This window comes from Anopheles bellator, chromosome 1, assembly GCF_943735745.2.
Source record: "Anopheles bellator chromosome 1, idAnoBellAS_SP24_06.2, whole genome shotgun sequence".
Lineage (NCBI taxonomy): Eukaryota > Metazoa > Arthropoda > Insecta > Diptera > Culicidae > Anopheles > Anopheles bellator.
In genome coordinates this window covers 39,528,116-39,556,072 of record NC_071285.1, presented here as the reverse complement: position 1 = coordinate 39,556,072, position 27,957 = coordinate 39,528,116, and the positions used below count along the sequence as shown (strand labels likewise).

Sequence of the window (27,957 nt, the reverse complement as noted above, 5' to 3'; positions counted from 1 at the left end):
TAATACTTTCAGTAGATTCTCTAGAAGTCCCCGAAAACATTGTCGCACGAAAAGTTGTTCTACGATACTTCAATATTTCAAAGGTATATTAGGTATTGCGGTGCAAATTATTCCTCATTTTCATAGGATTCACGATGCATTCACGTAAACCATCGCTTTTATATGTAAGATTACAAGCTGTACAAAAGAACATGAAATTACATTAGATAGATCAAAAGATGTGGTGCAAGAAGAAGAGAGAAAGAACGTAAAATGCATAATCGGTAAACTATCAAACGAGCCACCCCGTCAGTAACACCAGCACGTGAATTCTTAATCATTCCATCATTCCGTACTTTTAGCCGCCATTCTTGTCGTGGCTGAACCGCACCGACAGCGTTTCGAACACACGTCACTCTGTGAGCTGCCACTCGAGCACAAAAACGCCTGGCGCACCCGCCACCTTAGCTTCTTCGAGGGCATCGGAAGGAAGGACTGGAAAAAGACTCCGTCACAAAAAAATGAACCGGAAGGAAATCGTCTCCCCATCCCGCCCGGGGGGTTGCAGAAGCAAGAGTCTGCATCACCGTTGCGCCGGAAGAAGACGGGAAGATGCGGAGTTAATTGTGCGGAAAATTGGGTTCATTGAAAATGAAGCTTTTCTTCCCGATCGATTGCGCGCCGGCCTGGTCGGTTTGCTCTGGCCCTCGCTTCCGAACCCTCGGCGGCTCACGTGTCGCGCGCTTTTCGCGATTTGATTGCCGCACGTGCTAGGCAGTGCTTCTCGAGCGTTCGGTGGGAGTTGATAGGTTGATAGTAGTAGAAGTTTTGCGGAACCCCGGTTCGCACGCCACTAAGAACGGTCACTCCTTAGCATTCCGGGCCGTCTGGGGCCCGATAGTGTTACGGTGGTTCTGGTGTGCAAATTTTCTTTCCCATTGCATGGAGCGCATCTCGCGCGAAAGTGATAACTCGACCCTTCCAGGTCCGGACGCTCTAAGGTCCCTTAATTGGCCCCCGGGTTGGCGTTCCGTTGGCGGTGGCGGCGGGGAAAAGTTTTTCCATCGCACATTTTGCTTCCGCCGCCCAGCTTGGCAGGTTTGGTTGAAAACATTACTAACTTTGGCCTCCTTCCTCCGACGAGATGATGGGCCCTTTTCGCTTCTAGCGGAGGCCAAACTTTCGTGCTCTCGGTAATTAGTTTCGGCGGCGCTTTTTTGGCTATATTGCTGTGCCGCTTCAAACGCTTTAATTTAATTTTTCACTCATCGCTTGGAAACGCTCGGTAGCTGGGGCCGTTCTGTGACGGCTCGAAGCTGGTCGTGGGCGAAGAGAATGTGCGGCTTTGAGAGCTGCTGTCGTGTGGAACCCGTTAGGTTCTACACTTTATTAGAAGTTTCCCTTTTTGCATGGGACTCACAAATAAATATACATGTTTATGCTGTGTGCACAGTCTGTGTGCTAAAATGTCTCGCCCGCCACAAAGTAGGATTTAATTTTCCGCTTTTTCCTCCTAAGGGCACGCAAAATGTGGAGATCGCAAAAAATTGGCACACCGAAGTGACGACCGAAACCCCAAGCCGCCGGATCAACCACGGGACGTATTGTTGTTTTGAGACTTTCGTCTGGTTGTTTGTGGTCAGGAGTATTTTAATTATTTCCGTTTTTCTAACTCCGGTTGGCCCGTGAAACTCATTTGACACTAAAGAAGGTTAACGTAAGAATAGCAAAACGAAAGAGGCTTACGAGCTGCACTTGTCTCCTATCCTTTACCGATGCATTTCTTTCATCAGACGCCCATCAAAAATAGTACTTTAGAATTTGTACATAAATAGGGTCGGGTGGCCAGGTCCCAGTGAGTTTCTGAAATAGTAAACAAAACTCCCTTTGACATTCTTAATTGAACTTTCTTTAGTTGACACTAAAAACCGAAAGGACTACAGTTGATTTTTTTTTTTTTTTAATTCTCAAAATTGGATCTTTATTATACAGAGATGTTTGATTACATAAGAGTACAGAGATATTCCACAATGGGATTGCAGCTATTTAATAATTTTAAAGTATCAAAATGATTGAAATGAAAATATTTCGATTAAAATCTATTTAGATTACATGTTATGCCACGTGGCATTGAGTCATTATATCATACTTATAACTAATAACTAATAACTACATACGTCTTACAACTAGTTAACTTTAAAAACTTCAGATAATTAGGTCTTGTATTGTAGGGTGGATAGAATTATTGCATCTATTGATTAGGCCTTCTTTTAGTTTGTTAATTTCAAACGATAGTCTTTGCGTGCCAGCAAGGCTTAGGACGAGATTTGTTGGTGTTCTCCAGTGTAAATTGAGGATCATTTTGAGAATTTTATTCAGTCTGATTTGTATTGATTGGAAGTTAGTTTTGGAGCAATGCGACCACAGAGAAGAGGCATAGGTTAAAAGAGGGAGGAAAATTGTTTTATATATAAGGAGTTTATTTGGGAAGTTTAGTTTTGATTTTCTGTTTATTAATGGGTATAGCATTTTGATGAGTATGTCTAGTTTTTTATGTAACATTTCTAAGTGTGGACGGTAGTTAAGTTTATTGTCCAGTAGTAGCCCCAGGTACCTGAGGTGAGGAGACCATGATATATTTTGATTATCTATAATGATATTTTGTCCAGGTAGGGGAACAACTCGTTTGCTGAATTTATATGGGAAAAATATAGCCTGAACTTTCGATGTATTGATTTTTATCTTCCAGTTATTGTAATAACTTTTATAGGAGTTAACGATTTTTTGTAGGTTCTTAATCGCTGTTTTGGTTACCTTGCTTGTTGATATAAGGGCTGTATCGTCGGCATAAATTGCCACTTCACACGTTCTTGTTTTTGGAATGTCGGACGTGAATATATTATAGAGGGAAGGACCAAGGATACTTCCTTGAGGGACACCAGCTGGAGCATTAAAGGATGCAGAGAGCGTATTGTTGACAAGTACTTGATATTTTCTATTGTTAAGATAGCTTTTTAAAATTTTTAATATGTATAGTGGGAAATTAAGTTTATGCATTTTGTGTAGCAGTCCATAGTGCCATACACTATCGAAAGCTTTTTCAATGTCTAAAAAGACAATGGCTGTCGATTTGGTTTCAGATTTAGCTTTTCTTAAGTGGTTTACTACTCTGGTTAGTTGGAGTGTTGTTGAGTGTCCTGATCTGAAACCAAACTGTTGGATAGGAAAAATATTATTTGAGCTCACGTGCTCTATAATTCGTGTCAGGAGTAGTTTTTCAAAGATTTTACTTAGAGAGCTAAGCAGGCTTATTGGTCTGTAGCTACTCGGTTGAGTCGGATCTTTACCGGGTTTTATTATTGGGATTATTTTTGCTGTCCTCCAGGCATTAGGGAAGTAACAGTTTAGAAGACAAGCGTTGAACAGGCGAGTAATGAATTGTTTGGTTCGGAGACTGAGTTTTTTTATAAGAATGTTAAAGATTCCGTCCATCCCAGGAGCTTTAAAATTTTTAAGGAAATCTATTGTGTTTATCACTTCATTAGGAGTGAAAAAATCTATATTTGTAGTGCAATTTGATGATTCAATGAAGTTAACTGACCTTAGTACTTTTGTTTCGTGTGGGCTATTATACGAGGCTGTTGTAGTGTGTGAATTAGAAAAATGTAATCCAATGGCATCACCTTTCTCAGTGGGACTGACAAGAATATTGTTGTCTGAGGTGAAAATTGTTGGGATAGGCTTTGGTTTTGTTCTGAGAACTTTGGCTACTTTCCAGAAATGTTTGGTGGAATTTTTTAACTTTTCGGTCATACGCGAGAATGATTCATTCCGAAGAGTTTGGCATCGATTCCGAATGGTAGAGTTTAATAGTTTTAAGCACAGGCCCATAGCTGGGGAGCGATTTCTTTGAAATCTTCTGCGAATGGAATTTCTGTATGAAATTATTGCTAATGTAGTTTGATCGATGGGAATAGTGTGGTTTTGTATCTGAATGGAGGGTACAGCTAAATTTTCAGCTAAAATGATAGCCCGAGATAGGTCATGAATAGCCTGATCAATATGTTCAACATTTCCAAACTGACTGTTAAGGTTTATATGATTTTCCACTAGTTTCTGGAACTGGTTCCAGTTGACGTTAGAAAAGTTTTTCTTTACTCTAGGGTTTTTTCGTTGAACTGAGCAAGTAATAGTTGCTACAACAGGCAAATGGTCGGAGGAAAGAGCGTTGTCAGTAACTGGAGTGTCTATATTTACTAGGTTGGATAAGAAAAAATCTATTGTAGAGGGAGTTGAGCTGGTTCTAATGTAGGTAGGGGAAAGCGGAGCATAAATGTTACAGTGTCCTTCTTGCAGGAAATCATACAGAATTTTACCGTTACTATTGTTGGTACTATTGTACCAGTATTGATGTTTGGCGTTCAAATCTCCAGCTATTATGATTTTCTCGGAGGAGCTTGATGATATTAGTTTTCGTAAATCTGAAAGGTAGGTATTATTGCGGCCTGAGCGGGTGGAGCATTGAACCGGGCAGTATACAGCGTACAGATCAAAAGATTGTTGCACACCAAAAATACGTACTCCTAAGGAAGTGATAATTTCAGTTTTTTTATGGGACAGGGTTTTGAAAGGGATGTTACTTTTAACTAGGATGGCCAAGCCATTAGAATGGGAGGTACCATCTAATCTTACAACATTGTAACCGGGTAGAGAAAGATTTATTTCCGATGTTAAATGGGTTTCAGTAAGAGCAGCTATATCTATCTCCGAGGAAGAGAGAAAGTGCTGTAACTCTGTTGTTTTTTGCCTGACTGATCGGGCATTCCAAGTGGTTATTTTAAGTTCAGCAGGCATAGCGAATGATGAAGGTAGCGATAACATGGATTTGCTCTGTTTTTGAGCGACAGTTTGTTAGGGCGGGTAAAAGCTCGTTGAAGACGTGCATAATTTCGTCCGCATTCATTAGTTCGTTTACGGTGTTCTTACCTGCCTTTTGCTGGTTTGGTAGCATCGGTATAGGTAAAAATGTCGTGTTACCGACAGGCACTTTAGGGAAGTCCCTCTTCTGGTGAGACACCAAAGGCGTGGCAAGTGCCGGTGTGAATGAAGATCGTCCGGGGCCTGATGTGTTCTGGAGTGATTGGGACTCCTGAGCTGGTGTCCGGGGGAGGACCGGAGCTGTTGCTGTAGGACTCGGCGGACTAGGAGTCTGAGGTAGAACTTGAGCTGGTACCTGATGTTGCGGTGAAGTTGGTGCTGGATCCGATGGCGTTGAGGCCGTTTTTGGAGTGGCAGCTATGCGACCGGCGCCCTGGATGATCTCCGCGAATGATGAACCGATTTCAGACACGTATTGGTTCACAGACGCGTGAACCGATTTTTTCACTACATGCACTGTTTGGGCCGGCTTGCCTCTCGCCCGTTGCCTTATTGTGATGTATTCGGAGCGGGTAGGGCAGGAAATGTCTGATGCTGCGTGATTGCCACCGCAGTTGGCGCACTTTAAGTCTGTTGTGGCTGAGCAAATGGCCGTTAAATGCGCAAGCCCACATTTTCCACATCGAGGGTTAAGGTGACAGGCCGAGCTTCCATGCCCATACATCAAGCATCGATGACACTGCGATACTAGTTGGGTCTTCGGAGTGAAATTCTCCCACTTCACTATAACGCCACAAACGCTTTTCAAACTTTTGAGGGTTTCGAGTCTTAAATTTTTTTCAAACTTAATTATATAGGTGCAACTGTCAGTGGAGGGTTTTCCTATTGGGAAGACTCCTACTGGCTCTGATCCAAGTTGGGTTTTGATGTTACACTTGATTTCATCGGCTTCCAGCGTTGGCAAGCCTTTCACAATGAACTTCACCGTTTTGGGTTGCACTTCAGGGTGGGTGAAGTAGTTGAATTTAGCCTTGCACAGGTAGGCTTCAAGTATTTTTTTATCACCAAGTGAATTTGGAATTATTTTTGTTCCAATGGAACATGATTTACAGAGGGCATTTACCCCAAGTTTTTTTTATGGTTTCTAGTAATTTGGACATGGACGAGTCCATTACCATGATGGCTGCAGCAGGCTTGTTGTGCTTCAAGGGAGCACTTGGCATTTTTTCGGAACTTTCTGTTCCAGTGGATCTTGAAGTGCCAGCATTCTGTGACGCGGCACCACTTGGATTGATGGACTCATTGGGAGTCGTAGATTTGTTTCTCAACAGCGGGGAATCAATAGTTGATTCCAACGACTGCGTCGAGGATGATATCGATTTCGCTGACGAGAGCGAGCATTTTTCTAAATCTGGCGACGAAACTTCGCGCACTAACTTTTTAGACGATGTGTCTTTCATCTTCTTCTTTCTTTTTCCCATCGTTAAAAACGACCACACTTGTAAGGATACACGAGCTGACAGGTAGATCACTGGAGAGCTCCTTTAAACACGTCTTGTCTCGTTGAAGGCACGAGAAGGAATGAAGGACTACAGTTGATTGTTTAATTGCCATTTACAGTTTTGAGAGGGAAAATGTTTTACTCACCAGAACCAATTTCATGTTCACTAGAGTACGCCATTCAGAGCAAGAGTTGATGACCAGCGCAATGTGTACAAACAATTAAAAGTTATGTTACCAACAGAGAGTGAGACAGCCCTGTGCTTTCGAAAGAGATACAAAAAAAAGGGACACGAAATAAAGTAAACGAAAGCAAAATGAATGTGCTGGTGAACCTGAGGGGGTTCGGTTTAGATAAACGAGAACAACGAGTTTTCGGTGGCCGGACCATCGTGGGCTGCGTGACAAGTACGACTCCCCGCAGTACCGACGATCCTAGAAGCCCGGTTTTATTGACGGATTGTCACATCGTCGTCGCCGTCATCGTGGACCGGTTTTTCTATGGCCATTTTCGTCGGGTGGGCCGTCGGATAGCAAATTATTAAAAAAAAACCGGAGTATCAAACATGAGCAACCCCAACATAAATACGCCAGCTCCCATTGGCTGTGGACCTCCCAATAGCAGGAGCTTTCTTTTTCCTTTTTTTTCGACGTGTTGCCATGTTAACGAGTTCAAACCACTCGCACCGGCAATCGATAGTGTGCGGTGACATCCCTTGCTAGTCATGCCTACGGTTGTGTTTGTGCTTGCGATTGTCATGCAAGCATAGCAACTTTGTTGCCGTCCATCGACGCCGCTCTATTGCGTGGGGTGGAATCAGGTTTGTAAAAATTTATCCTACTTTGTTATTATTTTTTTTGCGCTACTACTACAAGTTTGTGGTCGGTTTGTGGGGCTTCGTGTTGGTTGGTTGGCCTCTCTTTAGGGTAGGCGGCCCGCTGTGACTTTATTTTTACACAAGCACACACTCGGAGCACCATGATGATAGTCTCTATCTTTTGGTCTGTTTTTTTTATATCTCGTACGAGTTACTGTATTGTGAAAAATATAAGCCGGCATTGAGATGTAGAATGAGCGAGAGGAATGATTTCTGACATTGTACCATTTTTAAAGTTTACGTAAATCAATTAGGTGTTGCTGAATGATGATGGGATCCTCGCGAGAAAAGGTCCTTCGTGTTTGCCGTGGTTCCGTTGCGTGGTTCCAAAAGTAAGGGAAACCAAAACTCCCCTCTTGTCACGAGCTCACAAATTTGTTTTTGTATCACGATCGAAGCGAATGAAGTGGCCGCTCGCTCCGAAATCGTTCGTGAATCGGTGAATGGTGGTCAGCAACAAGGTGGTGGCCCGGATGGCGGGACCTGCAACGGACGCACACCGGGCGCTTCGACAGTTCGTTCTGAAGTGTGGAATGTAGAACACCGTAGCACACGCTACATCCTGCGACACCCCTCACAGTCGGTCGGTCGCCATTGATGCTCGCAGTTGGGGCTATTTTTAATCACGAAAAAATCACCCTCATCTCATCATGCGAGAGGCCGGCGGGGTCGGTGCTTGGTGTGGCCCCACCCGCGCATGCTTTGATGGTTTTTGAGGGTGGAAAATGTGTCACGTTGCTGCAAGCACATCATTATTAGCGCAAATCTATCCCACCGCCGACCCCGTTCCATTCGAATTGGGTGTGGTGGAGGTGGTCGTTTTGTTCTCGGTCCGGACCGTGGTGTGCGATTGTTTGCCTATATTGGTGTCCGTCTTTGGTCTCTTTTTGCGCTCTTCAAATTTCATCCATTCTTGATCTCTAGCTGCTCGTCTTCAGCATCAAGTCGATCGTTGTTAACGACATCTATTTACTTGAACGGCGTGCCAAACGTCTCCATTGCCGAAAGTGAATCATCCGTTTGCTATTGCTTTCTCACCGAAGCAGCGTGGATAAGTAAGTGGGGTAGAAAATTCGATTATCGCAAGCAGCCGCCGCCACCACACAGGCCGAGCTGCTGCTGCTGCTGATTGCCGCCATCTGATCTGTGGGCGCTACCGAAACATTAGAGAGCGCGGATTGTCACAAACGAGTCAGCTACCCCATCGCCAGTGGCTGCCAAGGCCGTCCGGTCTGGCGATAGCATATTGGCCCGAGGGCGTCTTTGGCTCCGCCGCACACCAGTGGCTGAGGGGAGGGCTGCGATCGGGCACGGACCTCCCGTTTGGTAGAAAGCGAATCGGTGGGAGAAATGAAAATGAAATTGGGCGATGAAGTGTGGCGTAGATTTTATGTGCACACGACGTAGGGAGCCAATAGACAGCGGACAGGGACAGAGACGGTATGAATTACGAATAGAGGCAGAGAGAGAGAGAGAGACTTTCAGCAAAATGTATCTGGCGAAGAAAATAGCGTCATGTGTGAATGAAGGAGAACGTTTTTTTGGGAGTGACTGTAGTGGCTTCACGGTTAATGACTTCGTACACACCGTGCTGGATTAGCTGTTAGTAGTGGGCCACAAACGGGGAATAACACTGGCTGCAAGATGAGTCACCCGTACAGGACTTAAAGGCGCAACGAAAATGTTGAAAAAATTACATTTGCGCTTTTGACATTTTGCAACACAACGATAGCGTGGCCGCGCGGAGTCGATCTTTAAGGCCACCAACGTTTGCGGACTGCAAGTGACATTTCCAAAACGGAACCTTCACTTCTTAATATCGTTCCAAATCAACAACATATTAATTTGCGTTACCCCATCGAGCGAGGCACGTGCGTTCCCGCACTCTCGGCCAAGATAGTCCGTCAACCGTCAGTCATCAGCCGTCGCCGCCATTCACGTACTCCGCGATACGTGATAAACACGCCGCGTGACAGTGCTCCGGCAGCTCGTATATCGGCTGCCAAATCCTTCGACGGCCAGTCAGGCTCGCGACTCTCTGCTCGCACTGCAGCTCACTTTTACACAACCCGGACACGCACCAACATACGTGACATTTAGATGGTCGAGATTGAGGCTTTCCGCGGAAGCAAGTCGGCACCACGCATATACTCGTGGCCGCGTGAGATGATGCTTTCTCTCGCGGTTCCTTAAGCCCCTGGCCTGGTCTGCTTGAATTTGTTCCGGTCCATCCGGTTTAAACTTCATCCTGCTTTTCGGTGCTGGTGGTGGTGGTGGTTGTGGACGACCTTGTCGATCTCCTTTTTCGAAGGTGGCCCGACCCGAGGCCACGTTTCGAGGTGTGTGTTAAGCATTCGTATTTTGGAACGTATTTCTTTCAGCTAGCCACCTACGTGATATGGCTGGGCCAACCAGTCAAACCGTGGCTTGACTGGCTGGCCACCATTCGCCGCTTTCACGCTTTTGAGCGGTCAATAAAAATCGGTGATCTGGTTTCACGTCGAATTCCGTTTCCGTTTCGTTTCAGAATGCCAATACAGGCGCCCCAATGGACAGAGTTTCTCAGCTGTCCCGTTTGCTGCAACGAGTTTGCGGCGAACTCGCGCCCACCGATCAGTCTAGGGTGCGGACACACCATCTGTCGCACCTGTCTGGCCACGCTCCACCACAGACAGTGCCCCTTCGATCAGGTGAGTCCTAGAACGCGCGGTTTATGTTGCAGCTTCCAGAAATGACTCAACCTGTTTGTGATACACTTACTGTGTAGAAGGGTTATGAAATTAATTTTATTTCAGTTTTCGTTGGTTTTCCGAAGATGCTTTTCACAACAACAGCTTTGGGGAGTTTTGTTCGTTCTTTTTGTATTTTCTTCCATATTAGGAATCGTTAAGTTATTGTTGTGTTACTTTATGTTTTACCGGAAGGCTCAGAACCGTGTTGTCTCTTCTCTTTTCAAGTGACTTTTGTAGTTATCTTGTGGCAATGAAACAAATCTGTAGAATTATGGTTGATTTTGATGATAGAGTCGACTTCCGTAGATGTGTCGATAGTGGCCAAGCCGAATGTGCTAGAAGACATGGTTTCTTTTAAAATATTCAGTTTCGGTCGGTTAATTAATCGGTTTCTAAACGAAAGGCGTTCGAACCCTAACAGGACATTAACTCTAGTACAAACCGTTGAGTTGGTGTTTAACACGGCTTTGTCCGTTTTGCTTAAATAGTATCGTTTAATTTGAAATTTTTTAAATAGTTTTAATTTTTTTTTTAATTCTCAAAATTGGATCTTTATTATACAGAGATGTTTGATTACATAAGAGTACAGAGATATTCCACAATGGGATTGCAGCTATTTAATAATTTTAAAGTATCAAAATGATTGAAATGAAAATATTTCGATTAAAATCTATTTAGATTACATGTTATGCCACGTGGCATTAAATATTTTTAATTAAAATAGTGGCTCCTTCCTATTCAATGCTGCTAAAAAAATGTGAAACATTAAAACTAGTCAATGAACCATTAGAACCAAATACTATCGAGACAAGGAAAAGCGACGCTCCTTTTCGTTAAATCAAACAATTTTAGGAAACAAAGCGCTTGGTGCTTGATGTTTCGTCGCGGGTAAACACTCCAAAGTACTACACCGACTAAACGCCACCTGACTAAATCGTTGATACGAACGAACAACATAATGCAAAAAAAGGATTCTGGGCCTCTCTGGAGTCCTTCAGAAAGAACCTTCTCCGAAATAGGACAATGAACCGAAAGTTTATCTTATTACTGTGTGTGGTGTTGTGTGGTGTGGTGTGTGTTGTACCATCCCGTCCCGTCAAGCAGTGTCCGGCTGGCAACGCGAACGCCTGTGTCACGTGTGTGTAGAACCCGGGCCCCGGGATCGATCGACCTGCCGACCTCTGCGAGCGAAATCGACAGCACTCTCCTCGACTCTCTAATGTCATCTAATATTAACAAACGACTGTTTTGTGTCTAGTGGCGAGTGGTTTGCCGCGAGCCCGAAAGCCCGCAAAACATGGACTCTCGGTATGATTATTTTCCTTTTTTATGTTGGCTCGATGGACTGTGGTCGTTTCGGACTTTATTGGTTACGGAACGAGATGCGAAAGGATTTCGCCACGCACAAGCTGCCAGAGGGAGGGACACTTCCCCCCACGGTGGGGCAGAATTCGGCCTTTTTTGCTTGTCCCTCTCGAGTTGGTGTAGAAGCCGCTCCTTTTTGTGTCTGGGCCGTGTTCCCGTGCAATCTCTCAGCATCATGGAGTGGAGCATGATGCTGGGTCCTGCGAGAGAGGGCGCGCTCTGTGTTTGAGTTTCGCTTCAACTTCGTTATTTTACATGTTTATGATGCGCTTCGTCACACGCAAAGCACACAGAAGAGAGGTCCCTGGCGCTCCTGCTCCTTCTGGGGTGCTGCCCTCTCAGATTCTGGGGTCGCAGAAGTGGCCGCGGGGAATGGAATGGAACGGAATTCCACGTGGGCCGCACACTGGTCTCCGGTGGTTTGTGTGTGTTGAGCTTCCGGAATTGGATTCCAACGAATTCCGGCAGCAGTCAGAGTCAAGCTGGTTAAATTTGTCGCTCTCTAATCTGATTTACAAACATCCGTGCGCGATCGGGCACCCCGGGTGGCCTTGTTGTTACCGGTTTGCTAGCGCTGATAAGCTATAGGAGAATAACTCCTTCCGAAACATCCTCGTTCCCCTCGTTATCCTTGTTGGTTCGGGCACGAAACGTCAAAAAAATATTTAAAAAAGTTACGGCCCCCTGGAGGCAGTATGACTTCGGGAAACTCCGGTTGTTCGGGACAGAGTGCGTTTTTTGTTCCGTTTATTTAATGTTTTATTCGGTGGCCGGATTCGTCCTTTCAATGTTTATTGAAGCACGACGAGTCTCCCCCCGTGGACGAAAGTGGAACCGATTCTTTTCGGTCGCTCGGAGGGGCGCATCCTTTTTTCCTCCGTCCGGCTCCGTCAGGTGTTTTTGGCCGGATTTTGCCAGTCCGTTTTTTTCGGTCCTGTCCAAAGCCACTTTACATTCTTGGCTTCTTCTCACTTCTCGCCGCCTAGCGAGTTTTTTGGGCTGTACGTTTCTTGGAAAACCCGAAATCCACCTGATCCTGGGGGTATTTTCAGCTTTCAACCACCGCCACCGGCCACTTCCCTCCCCGCCGGCTTATTGTCGTCGTCTGTGGGATCGGAGCGATCCTTTGTCGAACCGTTTAGTGTTGCCGCGCACGGATCCGACCGGTAATGTTGCGGCTGTGGCTGGGGTACTATTTATGTGGAAACGCCGGGAAAATGGCAAAAAATTGAGAAACCCATTTTTTTTTTTTGGTCGGATACACAATTTAGCGCGTGTTTCCAGTTGACTTAATATGGATACCGTTATTCTTTGGTTTTTTGTTGTTCATGTTATCCGCTTTATGATGTTGTCCCGGTGGTGTGGCGGTGAGCAGAGCAGCATCAGTCTAGCCAGTCTACGAATCGCGAATTCTTTCGCCATTTTTATTTTGGGATTATGTTTTGTTTGGACTACTTTTTCTTTTTCTCCAGGAACTTATGCCGATTTGTTAAATTTTATATTTCTTTCCAATTTTAGTTTCGATTGAAATTGAAGCCAACGAGAAAGCACTGATGGACCAAAGCGGAACGAAATATGAAACAAATCCGGCGCGATCCGAACTGTAAAATTCCGATTTGGCGCTGTTGAAAATGATAGTCCTACCGAGGATACTTTTTGTTTATCGATGATCGTTTTATAATATTTGGTCCCTGATTTACTGTTATCTTTTTAGTGTTTGTTTCTGTGCCTTTACAAGCAACTGCGTTCTTTTCATGCCCTTTGCGTTCATATTGTTCGGTTCCCTGTGGTGTATTAGGCTTCTCGGACTTGTCGATTTTCGTACAATTCTTGATCTTCGAAACTTTTGATGGCCGTGATCGGAGGTAGGAATGCAAATTCGGCTGAATGCAATCGCATTATCTGATGCAATGTGGAGCGCGTTGTTCAATTTTCAATGTTGAATTGCTCATCGGTGCACATTCTTTTTCGTGAGATATCGAATGTTGCTGGGATTTAAGATTTGACATGCGGAACGATCCAGGAATTTTGGCTGAATCGAATCGAAGAACCGAAACCCTTCCCGGCACACAAATCGTAAACGCGCGGAAATCGTAACGAAATATGGCACCTAATATGAATAAATTTGCATTAGGCGTACGATTTTTTACTCGCACTTCCACCCCGAGAATGGCGGCGGCCGTTGGCAGTTTCGCGGATCTTGGCGGCGTTTGAACGAGGATTTTATCCGAGACCGTTCCACCGACGGTTCCGCGCGCGCGCCCCCGTTTTACGACACCTTCGATGGCAATAGCTTGCGGTTATGCCGCGGTGCAGTAACATACATACACAGTGTACCTCCTTGGCACTATAAATAAGTAAAACCATTCGACAACGTGCGGCGCCGCACAAATCCTGTGACTACTGCTGCGTTTGGGAGTCACCCGGGGGCGCAGGCCAATCGTTGGCGTTTGGTGTCGGCGGAAACATATTGCTCGGTAAATCCTTTTTTCAGCTTTGCTACCGCTCCCGGAGGGGCGATAAAAACGGAGGATCGCTGCGGATGTGGTGAGGTTAAAGCGCGCGCTGCGTTGCGGCGATGCTGTTTTTCATAATACTTACCACCCTCGGCTCACTGCCGAGCCGAGCAAAAGATCGGGTGCTGCCGGTGGTTCGTGCTGTTGCTCGTTAGATAAGGGAGTTCGACTTCGGTTGGCTGGCCAGGATAATAAATCGTTGGGCGCTCCTTCGTGTACACGCGGGTTGCGTCGTCGTTTAAGCGATTCGCCCAGCACGCGGCGGAGACATGGTCCGAGCCGCAGCCACTCTCCGGATATACGGTACCCGGCGAAGCGTCGTCGTGAAAGAAAATATGAATATCGTGTTCCGGGGCCCAATATTCCACCGGCGGTCGTAATGGAGAGTTATGTGTGTGCATCTCGTCGGAGTATTTTCATTTTATTGGCTACAGCCCCAGTCCCGGCCCAGGTCAAAAGTCGCCCGCCACGTGGTTGCTACGCGCGAATCATAATCCTGCCCGGGCGACAGCTTTTTTCGGTTTATATATTTCAATGTCAGTTTGTATGTTCGCCCGATATTACAACATCTTAGTGTGCCTGGCGCGAGCATAGAATAAATTGTCCTTTTTTCTACCGTTGGTTTACCTAGTACCTTCTCTGCCATTAGTGGTGGGATTTAGTGTGATTCAGTTTGATCGTTGTCAGTTGTTGGTTGCCCTTTTTTGGGCAATATTTCACTATCAGTTTTGTGCTCTGGTATTAGAACGTCTGCGGCGGTAAGGTTATGTGAGTTGAGTATGATTAACTCACCATTCAACAACATCTTTGATTGGTGTTTTGACTTAGACACGCGGCTCCCTTCCGAACACGGCGAACTTAGCAGTTACTTTCTACAAAGAAAATTAAATTAAGAATGGCGAGTACCGGTGTTTGTTACTACTGACAACCATAGCATTGTATGTGTTGGGCACGCGCTGGAAAATGATTCAGTTAGCGAAGGTTGCAACAATTCACGGTCGACATTGCAAACTAACTGGACTAACTTACTAACTACGCATATATGAGGTGTGTTCAAAAAGTTCTAATTTACGCGGGCTACGTATGTTCGATTTTCGATTTTTTTTTGTGGCTGTAGGTTGCTACTCATGTCACTCATGTCAACCCCGGCCATTTTGAGTAATCAATAAATTTTTGACAGCTATATTGTTTGGACAAGTTCTGGCTTTGGTATTTTTGGGAACAATCTTGAATTTTTTGTGATTTTGTTGAATTTTCTCTGCCTAGTATGTTTAGCATAACAACAATGTTACATCCATAAATACGGTTCCATCCATAAAACATCCAAATACTCAACCGCAACCGTAAACTTACAAGTTTCCCTTTTTCGCTCTTTGCAGACTGTTATATCGACTGATTTAGACTATCTACCGATCAACAATGCACTGCTGCAGCTAGTCAGCACTCCAGTGGCCCCGTCCTCGTCGTCCACGTATGGCAGCAAAGGGAACGGAGGTGGTGGTGGTGCGGCTGCTGCGATCGCCAATGGAGGCACTTCATCGCCGGGGGCAAGCTCTCAGGGAGCGGTCTGTGGGAGCAGAAACAATAGCACCGCGAGCAGCAACAGCACCAATGGCAGTAACAGCAGCAGCACGAGTAGCGCTAGCAGTAGTAGCAGCACCAGCAGTAGTAGTAGCAGCAGCAGCAGTTCTGATAGTAGTGCGAGCAGCAACTGCAGTACCGCTTCCCCCGGCGGCAGCCTTAAGGGTGGCCCGGCGGACCCGGATCTGAGCTCCACCAGTGTCCAGAGCCTGAATCCGGACGATCTGCAATGCTACAAGACGGCCAAGGCCTGTATCGAGCAGCTGGCACTCTACCTGAAGCCATGCCCGGCGGCGACCCTGGCCACGAGTGCTGGTAGCTCGACAGCGGGACTGAGTGGCAGCAATGGCGGCGGTGGCGCTAGTTTGCTCTCCCGCCAGATGCAGCGGAAGCTGGTGATCCTGGTGAACTGCCAGCTGATCGAGGATGAGGGCCGGGCACGGTCGCTGCGTGCCGCGCGCTCGCTTGGCGAGCGCACGGTCATGGAGCTGATCCTGCACCATCAGAACCCGCAGCAGCTCAGCACGAACCTGTGGGCGGCGGTGAGGGCCCGCGGGTGCCAGTTCCTCGGGCCGGCCATGCAGGAGGAGGTGCTGAAGCTGGTGCTGCTGGCGCTCGAGGACGGGTCGGCCCTCTCGCGGAAGGTGCTCGTGATGTTCGTGGTGCAGCGCCTGGAGCCGCACTTTTCGCAGGCCTCCAAGACGAGCATCGGGCACGTGGTGCAGCTGCTGTACCGTGCGAGCTGCTTCAAGGTGTCTAAGCGCGAGGGCGACTCGTCGCTGATGCAGCTAAAGGAGGAGTTCCGCACGTACGACGCACTGCGGCGCGAGCACGATGCGCAGATCGTGCAGATCGCGACGGAGGCGGGCCTCCGGATCGCTCCCGATCAGTGGTCCTCGCTGCTTTACGGCGACACAGCGCACAAGTCGCACATGCAGAGCATCAACGACAAGCTGCAGACCCCGCAGTCGTTCGTTCAGTCGGTGCAGGAGCTTATCATCGCGCTCCAGCGCACGGGCGATCCGGCCAACCTGTCACCGCTCCGGGGCAACTTGAAGCACCTGGCCGGGATCGACTGGAACGCGGAGAACCACATCCCGAGCTGGTCGGAGTGCTCCGCGGCGCTGCAGGCCGTCAAGCGGGTCGTGGCCGGATTGGTAGAGTTTGTGCAGCACCACGGGAACCGGAAGCTACAGGAAGCGGGCCATCTGGCGCACAACCGAAACTATAAGATCAGCCTGTGCCGCGATCTGAACCATCGTGGCACGTGCCCCCGGGGACCGAACTGTACCTTTGCCCACTCGGAAGAGGAGCTGGAGAAGTATCGGACGAAGCTGCGCAAAAACCATGGCGCCACGCTGCGCCCGCCGTTGGCGAACGGAAAGGAGCACCCGGCGGCCGGTGGTACGGGGGCCGTCAACCGCACCAGATCGGACCGCGTGATGGATTACGGTGTGGGGGATGGTGGTGGTGGAGCGTTGCATCAGAGTTCGTCCTCCTCGCACGGGTACCACTCGTCGGGCGAGGAAGCGTCCCCGGTGCGCTATCAAAAGCCACCGATGGGTGGTGGTGGTCATCACCACCGGATGGTGGACAAGACGCCACTCGGGAGTGGGGCAAGTGGTGGCACTAACGGGGGTCACCATATGGGTGGTTCCGGAGGAGGTGGTGTGTCCCTTCACGCTCTCGGCGCGATGGGCACGATGCCCGGCGGTTCGGCGAATCCATCCGGATCGGCGATGAACGGCGGCCGATCTGGGTACGGTCATCAGCAGCAGCAGCAGCATGGAGGAACGGCGGGAGGAGGCAGCGGAATGAACTATCACCTCGCTCGTCCACCTCATCATGGCCCGCCGGGACAGTCTCAGGGGGCCGGCGTTGGGCACCACAACGCTGCTTCGATGCGTTACCGCCCTCCCCACCACATGGTGTCGGGCGGAGGCCCTACCACTGGAGGTGGTAGCGGCGGAAGTGGCTACCTGGGAGGGCCCCCTCATCCACATCCACACCCGGGCATGCTTCCCCATCACTACGGCGCCAATAGTAACCATCACCATCATCTCCCGACGGGCGCTTCCGGTGGTGGATATCCGCCAACAGCACCGCAACAACCACCGACCGGCGCAGGGCAGCACTCCGGTCTGGAGCCCCATCATGGCCCACCGCTACCCCCGCCACCTCCACCAGCTACCTCTTTGCATCATGCACCGTTCCACGGTGGCCAAGGCATGGCGCAACATGGCGGAGCGGACTTCCACGGAGCTCCCGGTTCGGAGAAGCATCTCACCGACCAACATCACCAGCATCACCCGCAGTCGCACCATCACCACCATCACCAACACCAACACCATCAGCACCACCAGCAGCCGCAGCACCAGGCTGGCCTGCACCAGGGCAGCCAACAACATCAGCAGCAACGCCGCGGAGCAGCAGGTTTCGGTGGCTGGGAAGGTGGCAGTATGGCCGGCGTTGCTACTGCGGCTGGGGCCCCCGTATCATCTCCGGGTGGGTCACTGCAGCACCCGCCCATCGTCGGTGGTCCACATTTGTCCGGTTCCTCGCCTCACTCCCAACCGTCGCCAACGCCGCAGGGGAGCTTTCCGCTGATGGCGCTACCGTTCGGTGGGCGAGACAAGAGTGGCCAACCGGGAGGTGGTGGTGCGCCCATCGCCAACACGCCAGCGACTGCCAGCTCGGTGTCTCCCCACGGAGTTCCGGGAATGGTTTCCAAATACGGTGCCAGCAATACGGGCGGGTCCGGACCTATGATGCATCATCATAGTCAACATTATCACCACCCTCACAAGCTACCTCCGCAGCACCCAGCGCGCACCGATTATAAAGACAAGCATCACAACGGTGCTGGCGGTGGTAGTCGCATGGTGGGGCCGCCAGCCGGCCATGGGCATGCGGCAGCGGGACCCATTTCGGCGTTTACCGGTGCGAGTCGTAATGGTGTGACCGGTGGTGGACCGCATGCTCATTATCCCGGCGATCCAACGGCCTCAAATGGAGCCGGCCCGGGGTCGCGCAATAACGGTGCTGCAGGATCGGGTGGTATCTTCCACCCGATGCCTCTACAGTATCAACGGGGCGGCGGCGGCGCACCACCACCGGACGGGTACGCTTTCCCGAAGATGCTGTTCGATGGAGCGCTGGCAGGCAAGAAGCCTTCCTTCACACAGCAGCTCATCAATCAGCACTTTAGCGATCTCGGCCTGGCGAGCGCACCCGGCGGCACCGGAACGGTTAAACCGGACACGTTCATTCGCTCCGACTCGCTTCTGGCCGACGATGATGCGCTGCTGGTGGCGGAGCAGGACTTTGGCTCCGCCGCCCAGTACGGCCCAATATCGCGCATGAATCCGATCGGCACGGAGCGTATCGATCTGGGACTGACCCCTCGCCCACCTGGAACACCGAGAAGCAGCACCACCGCCATCGGTCGCGACTGGTGGGCTAGCTCCGTTTCGCTCGGCGAACATTCGCCAACCAATAGCAGTTCGGCTGCTTCGTCACCATTTTATCACGGAGCGGGAAGCACCGGTACCACCGGTGGCAACGGGCAGCCTATGGCCACCGTTACAGCGCAACACCACAAGCATCCACCGGCGTCGTCAGCGCACCACCATCGTCATCCTCATCCGTACCACAGCAACCCGGCGCAGCAGCATCAGCAACCGGCGTCGTCGGCTCTCGTTGGTGGAAAGGTACTCGCGCCGCCACTGGAACCGAACAACAACACGCTCGACTTTGATCTGCGTGCGGTAGACAAGAAGGTGGTGCTCGATTACGATGATCATCCTACGGGTGCGGGATCGGTATCGGCCGATTGTTGTGGCGATCCTTCGGGCGGTGTCGATGCGCTACAGCCGGCCGGCCCAATGGTTGGCTCTGGTGAGCCAGCAGGCTTTATGTTGCAATCGCTCGTCTCGACCAGCATCGGCAACTCGCCCGCCATGAGACCGTACACATCGCATCCGTACGCATCCCCGGACGGTGAGTCGATCAAGCCGGACCACTGTTCGTCGCCAGTAACGGCCGGACATGCTGCTGCCGATCGCACCAACATCGATGAGCATCGTAAGATTGGCGACATGAAGGTAAATACACACCCAGGCAGAAAAACCGAGACCCAAAAAGGCTAAATACTTTCAAATTCCCTACGGAACAGTGAACAGAGTTTAATTTGTAGGAGCTTCCAGATTGATCAGAGTATCCCATTGCTTTTCCTCTATAGCTGCCGTCAGGAATGCAGTCGCCCGCACCCGGAATGATGCTGTCAACTTCGTCGATTGTCACTGGCGATGTATCATCGGCCGCACCGATACCGGGCACTGCCGCCAGCATGTGGAACAATCTACTCGATCTATCCAGTCTCAAACCATCGACCGGTGGAGATCAATTGGAAATGGAAGGCAGTAACGCTGGGTGCAACAATGGTAGCGGCACGCAGTCCTTTAAGCTTCAGACGATGATGGACACGTTCATGGGCAACAGCAGCAAGGTGTACGGCAATCCGTCGTCTGCCGCTGTTGGTATGCTAAGAGGGCCAAGCGAAGTAGTAAATGAACATCAGCAACAGCAGCAGCAACAGTCGCTGCCCCATAGCTTCGCTGCGCTCGGCATTGGCCTACAGCAGCAACACCACGATGGGGGTCGTTGCAATGGTAACGGTGAAATGGGACGACTTCATGAGATGCTGAATGTAACGGCCACCAGTAGCCAACCGACGTCCCCAGCCAACGAGGAGCAACGCAAAGCCAACGCGTACAAGGATCTGACTGATCTTCGTGTAAGTTTTGCGATCGCGCAAGGGTTGTTCGTTTTTTGTGTGAAAGCTAATCGTTGATTGCCCCATCTCATTACATCGATGCCTTGTAGGGCCAGCCACGCACTAACCAGACGACCGTCATGTCGGTGACATCGGCCTCATCGTCCTCGCCTTCGGCAGCCTCCTGTACGACAGCACCAGCCAGTGGTGGCAACGGTAGTCTCAACCTCCACATCGATCCAACAACGGTTGCTGCCGCCTCAATGTGGAACAACCTGCTAGATTTGTCCAGCCTGAAACCGGCGCTGACGGGAGGTGGATCATCGCCATCGCTCGGGGCGGTAGTAGACGCCGTCGGTGGTGTTTCGGTGGGAGCCTGCGATAATGCCGGTGTGTTAGCGTCGAGCACGCACATCGGTGTTAGCAGTAACAGTAACAACAGCACGGGCAACGGTAGCTGTGAAGATTCGTACGAAGCGGGTATTGCGGATGATATGCGCGAGTTGGAGCTAAGACTTGAGACAGAGTTGCAGCTCGACGAGAACGGTATATAACTTGATGCGACGGTATGCATCCAGGTGGTTTGTGAACGAATTGTATGATTTAATCGATCGGGGAAAGCGCGGTCAATAGTAGTAGTGCAGAGAGAGAGGGGGATACACAGGGCTTAGCCCTTGACCGATACGATCATGTGCGATCCGAGTAACGGCGCCGAAATGGTTGCGACTGTTAGTGGCTTTCTCGTGTACAGCTTATTGTTGTATGGGTATTGTTTTTTAACTACTATTATTATGCTTTATTCTTTATTCGATTATTAATATCATTTACAGTCTGTTCAACCGTCTCAATTTATACTGTAGTAGTTCACAAAACGTTGGTTCACGCTATGCTGAGCGGTCTGTAAAGTTGCTCCTTTCACAAGAATTTTGAAACCTTTGCTTGGTTTTTCCGTACGAAAAAGAGAGGAACAATTTGTGCGTAACGACGCATTGCAGGAAATGTGTTTAAACATTTGACTGCTGCTGTGCGATTTTAGAGATTCTTAGTAAATGCTCTTTCGGAGAAATGCACTCTGATGGTGCGGATAAGGAAGTGAACAGAGAATGTAGAAAAACGTTCCGGGAACGTTTAGGGTACAAAAACCGATTTGTTTGTTAGTAAGTTTATGGTATGGTAAGCATATGCAAAAAATAGAAGAAACAACTTAAGCGCGCAAAACGAACGCACGCGGCATCGAAGGCGCTCTAGCAAACGGATATGAATCCCTTACTAATGCACCTAACGCTTGACACGTTTGCCATCGTTTTAACGTCTCTGGCCGGTCGGTATCGATACGGTACTACGTGAAGATTTGGTTCGTTTTGTCTAGAGTTGACTTAGGAGTCGTGCTAATGAACCGAGAAAAGTTGTTAAAAAAGCGCACCACACAAACCATAGACCGGTTGCAGCCAGAATTTTGTCCGTGGCGATACCTCTTCCTGCTGCTTGAACCGCTTCCTGTAGCGGTTGACCTATTTAAGTTGTTAGCGTTAAGAGTGTGACCTATGCTTTTCGCACACAGGTGCCGTGTGAATGTTAATAGCGAGTGTATTTTCGGTGGTGGATTATCTTTTTTGCATAGTCGATGTTGGTTGCAACGGTGGCAGAAAACTGATCCTGAGCTCCGGAGATAAACGAGAAAGGAACGATACGAAAATACCAGATGCAATGCTAAGCATTCTTATTTAACATTTAGCTATCTTTAGCTCAATTAACCGGATGTTTTATTATTGTTAAAACTTAACTACCTTTAGCGGCGACTAATGGGTTGGGATGATGTTGATGCGACGCCACTGTGACATCTGTACGAAGAGGGCATTTACTCCGTGTGCTCTTCGTTATTTCTGTAGATTCGTGCAAAGGAGAAAAGAAAAACATATTATTGTGCTGATAATACGATAGTGTTGTTTAATCACGTTCAGCGGGTCGCCGCATTCATTGTTTGTTTAATGTTTTCTTTTTTTTTAACTATATTATCAATCGCTTCTAAAGCTTTTAGCCGTAGGATTAGTACAAGGTCTTGATTCGATAATTTTATTACTATTTTTACACACGAAGAGCCAAGCACCGTGGATGCGCTTAATGAAGAGTGGCATTCGACCCTTGCACCGCCAGCAAAACAGAATGTTAAGACAAACGAAAACGGATAAATATATTGTTACTCTTTTATATTTTCGTATAGTTAGTTAAAGCATGTAAAAAGGTAGCGAAACCTCTCCCTCTGCTCCACATTACTAGCAAAACAACGTTTGGGTTTTTGCTTCTGAATGTTGCAATTTAGCAAAATAATACTCTACTCGAGATCGCAAGTTAGGAAATTGACTAAACCCCTCTCTTATGTACTACAGCGGCGTGCTTGTAATCGATAATTAGTTAATTTTTAGTCGCTGTTTTTGTCCCAGCGACGCATTAAGTACGGAGCAAACCGCGGAACGTTCGCGTAAATGCGTATTTAAAGCTGTTTCTTAAATTGATCGAAGTTTTTGGTTTTCTAATGGGATACGGGTGTGTTTTTTATATTAGTAGGAGGATTAGTAAAATTGTAAACCAAGGTACACTGAAACACGTCCAATCTGTCCATGCTTAAGAGATCGGTGGGCCAGCGACCCACAGCAATGTAACACAATGTACCCTTCTTTAGCTAAAGCACTGCATTGCGCCATTAGCTTGATCCGGTAACCTGCAAGGTGAGGGTTTCCGTAACATCTCCCTTATTTTGTGGTTTTACACAACGTAAGGAACTAGAGACAAAAAAGACGCTGCCCTTCGAAGGGCGCATAGCCAAAACCCACCTCTTTCTTCTTAACGCGGCGGGTATGAGCGTATGCCAGCAAGTCTACCCGAGACAATTTTTCGTGGTCAATTGGCAAAAATGCAAATAAATGAATATCGCAAGTGACAAAACGGAACAAGTGATTTAGTTACGAATGAGGTATACACTGTACACACAACAAAGACATTACGACCGTCATGGGACAGCGATCGAGCCGATCTATCTGCGCTTGGTACGATTGTTTCGGTGAGTCCTTTTCAAGCTACTTGATTGGGCCCTCGATAGTTGCATTAGCGGGTGGTAGAAGCGATAAAAAAGTTCCGGCATAGGCAAGCGTAAATGCTACGATACTACGAGGAAAGCTTGAAAACTAATCTGCATGATCGGACCAGGGGCTCCGTTCTGGATTATGGCGACCTACGTACATTTACTATACATTTTCAGGCTGTAAAATAGCAGTTCCCTCTTTGCGTTCCATGAGCTCGATCGTCGTTGGTTTCGCTTTGGTCAGTTGAACGATTGGAGCTTTTATAAAGCTGTCCTTTACCGTTAGACCGGTGATGTCCGACTATCAATTGGCGAGTCGTACGTTCGGTTTGTCGAACGCGAAAGGGTGGTGCAATTTTGTTTTCTAAACCCAATGGGTTCATCGTGAATGGTATACATTCGTCAAACAAAAAACATATATAAATATATCTATATTTATTATAGTTAAAAGAGATTGTCAGGGAAAAATAGCAACTTAGTCTGCTACATCTTCTTTCTAGTTCGGTCGGGAGATCCACAGATCCTGTCGTGTTTTTTTTGTTATAAGAGCATGCAATCCACTATGAATCAATTTAATGATTCCCGCAACGGTTGGATGAGAGAAAGAGAGGGCAGCATATGAGAAACGGGGTTCATAAAATTAAATATGGCATAAGTGGCAATAATTAAAGATGAACAATTGAATCGCACTGTACGATGGGGCTAGTGTGGCGATGTTGTCTGTGTCGTAAGAGGATCGTGCACTCGTCACTCGACAGCTAGACTACTAGTACCCAGAAGTGCAACCGACATACGACAGTAACACAGTGTGGCAACAGCAGCAGATAAAGCGATGTAGATAGCGTTAGATGATCTAGCTTCAAAAGTAGTTTCAAAAGTTTACTAATCAGAAGGTGGGTACGTCAGTAGAAATTCGGTAGAAAGAGTACCACAGCAGGCTTTTGCTAGCAAAGTTAAGGAAGGTGCAAACTTGCCGACGAGAGCTGCCGAAAGGCGTCGTAGCATACGATGCATGCGAAACGAAGCCACAAATCTTTTCGAACAATCATCGCTTTGCGAAAGCGCAAAAACAGACACACATACACACGAACAGATACAGATAAAAACACAAATTCGAGCACTCTCGACCGAAAGCGAACGAAGAGCGAATGAAGTAACACCTTGAAAAACAAAAAAACAAAAATATGACACAGAACACCTAAACCGTTTATATATATTTGCAACCCTATACATGGCAGGCGCTAAAGAGGGCATAAATGATGGTGAATGGAAGAAACAGAGTTAACATTTAATATATATACATATATATACACATATATGTATGTATATATCTATATATATATACACATAAATATCTATAAAAACATATATGGAAAAACATATATATAGTTATATTTTTAATATTCACAAGGAAAAAAACATATATAAAGTTTGATGATGGCTAAGAAACTGTATAAGGTAACGACGACTGGGGACAAGTAACAATTCCTACGAAAACCAAACGTTGCATGTAGGAACAACGTTTTCAAAAAGCGTGCAAATAACATGAAGAAACACAATAATTTCGTGCACGAAGTTTGAGTTTCCAAAGTTGGCAGTCAAGGGCATCATTTTCATGTTTGGCTCTTACCATGTTAGGGGCACGACGGCGTTTAATAATCTGCACGTTTGTTAATGCAGTAAGTTACCAGTTGCTATATACATACTCTCATATTTTCTCTCACATATGCTATCCGTAGCGTAAACATGCCTATTTGTTCATTTATTTTTCTTTTTGGTTTGGGTTATTATCGGGACTCTCTCTACCATCTCTAAATAATATACACGAAGGCAATTGATAGATTGACACGCGCGATCCAATGAAGCCACCGTGGTGACACAGTGAAAACCCGATGATGGGCAACGTTACTGAAACAACATTAAATGTTGGCGCCAAGCTTACTACGTTCGTATTTACCGGTATAGTAATTTAGTGCGGTTTTTCTTCTGTTTCTGCTTTGCTATTTATCTTAAACGGTAAAATCCGTTAGCTCAAATACATGCTGCTCGTTGCAGCACAGCGTAAACAATTGTAACGTTTGTTCTATGCTCTCCGTTCACGTTTATTGTTGATCAACTGTTTTATGACCATATATGATTACTTAAAAAAAACAATTGTTTATATATTACCGGACTCGATGGGAATTCTCGTCTGCGTCACGCTTATACACGATTATTGCTTGCTATGCTTTTTTAAATTCAATTCATATGCATACATACGTACTATATTGTTCTATTGTTTCAATCTTGTGAAATGGTTAACTTATAAACGCTACTGGCTCCTTGATGGGTATATTCTTCTGCAGTAAGAATGTTTGGCCAACGCTTGCGACAATCTCGTTTTCAAAAGCGTAGCGTGTATCTCGATATTAGTTTTTTTCTTGTTATTGTTTATCTAGACAATGAAGGGCGCAATGAGAGAGAGAGAGACATAGAGATAGCAAAATGATAGGGCCGAGGAGGAGGAAATAAGAAGAAGACAATGATGATGGTATGCTACGCGACAGAGTTTTGCGTTTTGCTGCAAAACTGGTTTACCGATTAATTAATTTGACGAAAATACAAGAATTACTGTTGTTGAAATTGTTTTGTTTTGTGTTTTTATTTAGGTTTTATTATTTTCACTTTATTTTTTCTAGCTTTCTATTCAATATCACATTTCTTTGTTATTTCATTTTTGCGTATGGCTCTTATTTTTGTATTTGTAATTTACCGGAAATTGCCGACAAAAAACAGACTCTTGTCTATTGGCGACTATGCGTGGCGAGCAACACGGTTATTTAATCTTGCTTGTATCGAGCATATATTGAAAAACAACAAAGAGGAGAAGAAAAATAATCGAACTTCGGTTTGGAGCAAAAACTTCTGTTTTGGACAGCGCACGCCACGTGCGTGCCGGGCACCGGCTAACCGTTTGTTTGAACCATTCAACGGCAACATTCGTATCGAATAGTTAAATCGTAAGTGTTTGCGGTAAGCGTAGAGGAAATTGCTAAAGAAAATAGATCAAAAACAAAATAATGAAACATACCAGAAATGTAACGAAACAGGAAAAGAAACTGCAACAAACTCAACCAACTAAACCTAATCATACACACATCAAATCGTACATTATAGTAAAGTGTATAGGCTTGATACTTATTGTTCTTTGTTAAATTTTTCTATACAGCGTAGAAGAAAAAAACACAGTAAAAGAAAACCAAGTCGTACAGTATGGCCAACGCTAGCGAAGCTAGAGGTCTCGATGAATACAAGCAACAAAACAGTAAAATGACCAACTTTGTCCACTGTAAGATGCTAGAGGAAGGGTGGCGTACGAAACAAACTATATCACAATTTACGGTGTCTAGCTAAAATTAGAAAGAAGTAGAAAGAAACCAGTGAAGTGCGTGCTGATTTCAGGCACTCTGATGGCCCACAGGATATTTTTATTTCTTCAAAGGTGTTAAGTTTTCTTATATTTCTTTTCATATATTTCATCCTTTCAGAACATTTACCATTCGTTTTCCCCTGTTTTCCGCGGGACGGGCATCGTTTTGTGTATGAAAATCCTCTCTTTAGGCCCTCTATAGAACGGCATGAACACTCGACATTAAAATACCAAAACCATACAGCAACACACTAACCGACCTGTATTCCGTTTTGCTACTAGAGTAAAAGTGCCTTTTTAATACTGTAGTTAACTTTCACGTGCGCTATATACAACTTACGCCGAAATAATCAACTTGTTCGACAAACCTGTTTCATAGGTCAGATGTAAATGTGTGGTGACGGCTTAATGTGTTTTGTAGTAAAATAGAAAAAAGAGAAATCTGCAATACAAGCAACTACACAATCGAACTAAGTAGCAGCCCTAGTCGCCGTTTCCTATTTTAGGCCACAAGTTAGATTGTTTTTAGTCTGCTACAACTATGGTCTCACGTCTCACTGTGGCTGCACACTTGTTAACAGTACTGATAGAAAGCACGCTGTTTTCCCTGTTCCTCCTAACTAAACACCGTAATGGTTCCCTGTGTTGTATGCTAATTAGTGTTACCAATAAGAATACTGTCGGAGTGCTTCAAGGATTTACCACAAAGCCATGCCCGGACCAGTTGTGAGAAGTTTCGAAGGTAGTTTCTGTATTTCAATTCCCTTACATTGCGATTCTTTTTAAATTCATGTTAAAAATGATAAAATTCTTGAGTACGTAGATTTTTGGAGAGCGTTCGTAATATTTGTGAAGTAATATTTTCGTTTGTATTGCTGTACTATTTTCTGGCCACAGGAAGTCAGCCTCGTGCTAAAGTAGCGACAGTGAGATAGTACAGTGTTAATCCCCGTTCAAACACTCTACACTGACCGACTAAACACTGGAGTCCCGAAGTGTTCGGAAGCCCTTTCTTCCGGATAACTTCAATCTAAATCACTTTGAACAGCAGCTCCAAATGAACCAGCCATACAACTCACTAAAATCAAGGAGAGTAGCAGTGGTGGGCAGAAAGAGAAATTATTTCCTTCGAACTTGTGATGTGAAATTTAGAGTTAACATTCGCTGATCCTCCAGTTTAATGGAAGGTGGCATCATACTTTTTAAGTGGTTAAGGCAGCGCTGTCCTGAAGATGTAACCGGCGGCCACACATCAGAAGAAAGAAG

At 46.8% G+C, this 27,957-nt stretch overlaps 1 protein-coding gene across 1 annotated transcript; it reads left to right on the top strand.

The window, feature by feature from the left end:
• Positions 1 to 9,763: 9,763 nt before the first annotated feature.
• Positions 9,764 to 20,927, top strand: LOC131215571 (uncharacterized). The gene is made up of 5 exons (XM_058209963.1): positions 9,764 to 9,925; positions 15,228 to 17,660; positions 17,784 to 19,532; positions 19,670 to 20,224; positions 20,314 to 20,927. The coding sequence occupies exons 1-5, from the start codon at positions 9,764 to 9,766 to the stop codon at positions 20,755 to 20,757; spliced, it is 5,343 nt and encodes a 1,780-aa protein (XP_058065946.1). The 3' UTR covers positions 20,758 to 20,927.
• Positions 20,928 to 27,957: the final 7,030 nt, after the last annotated feature.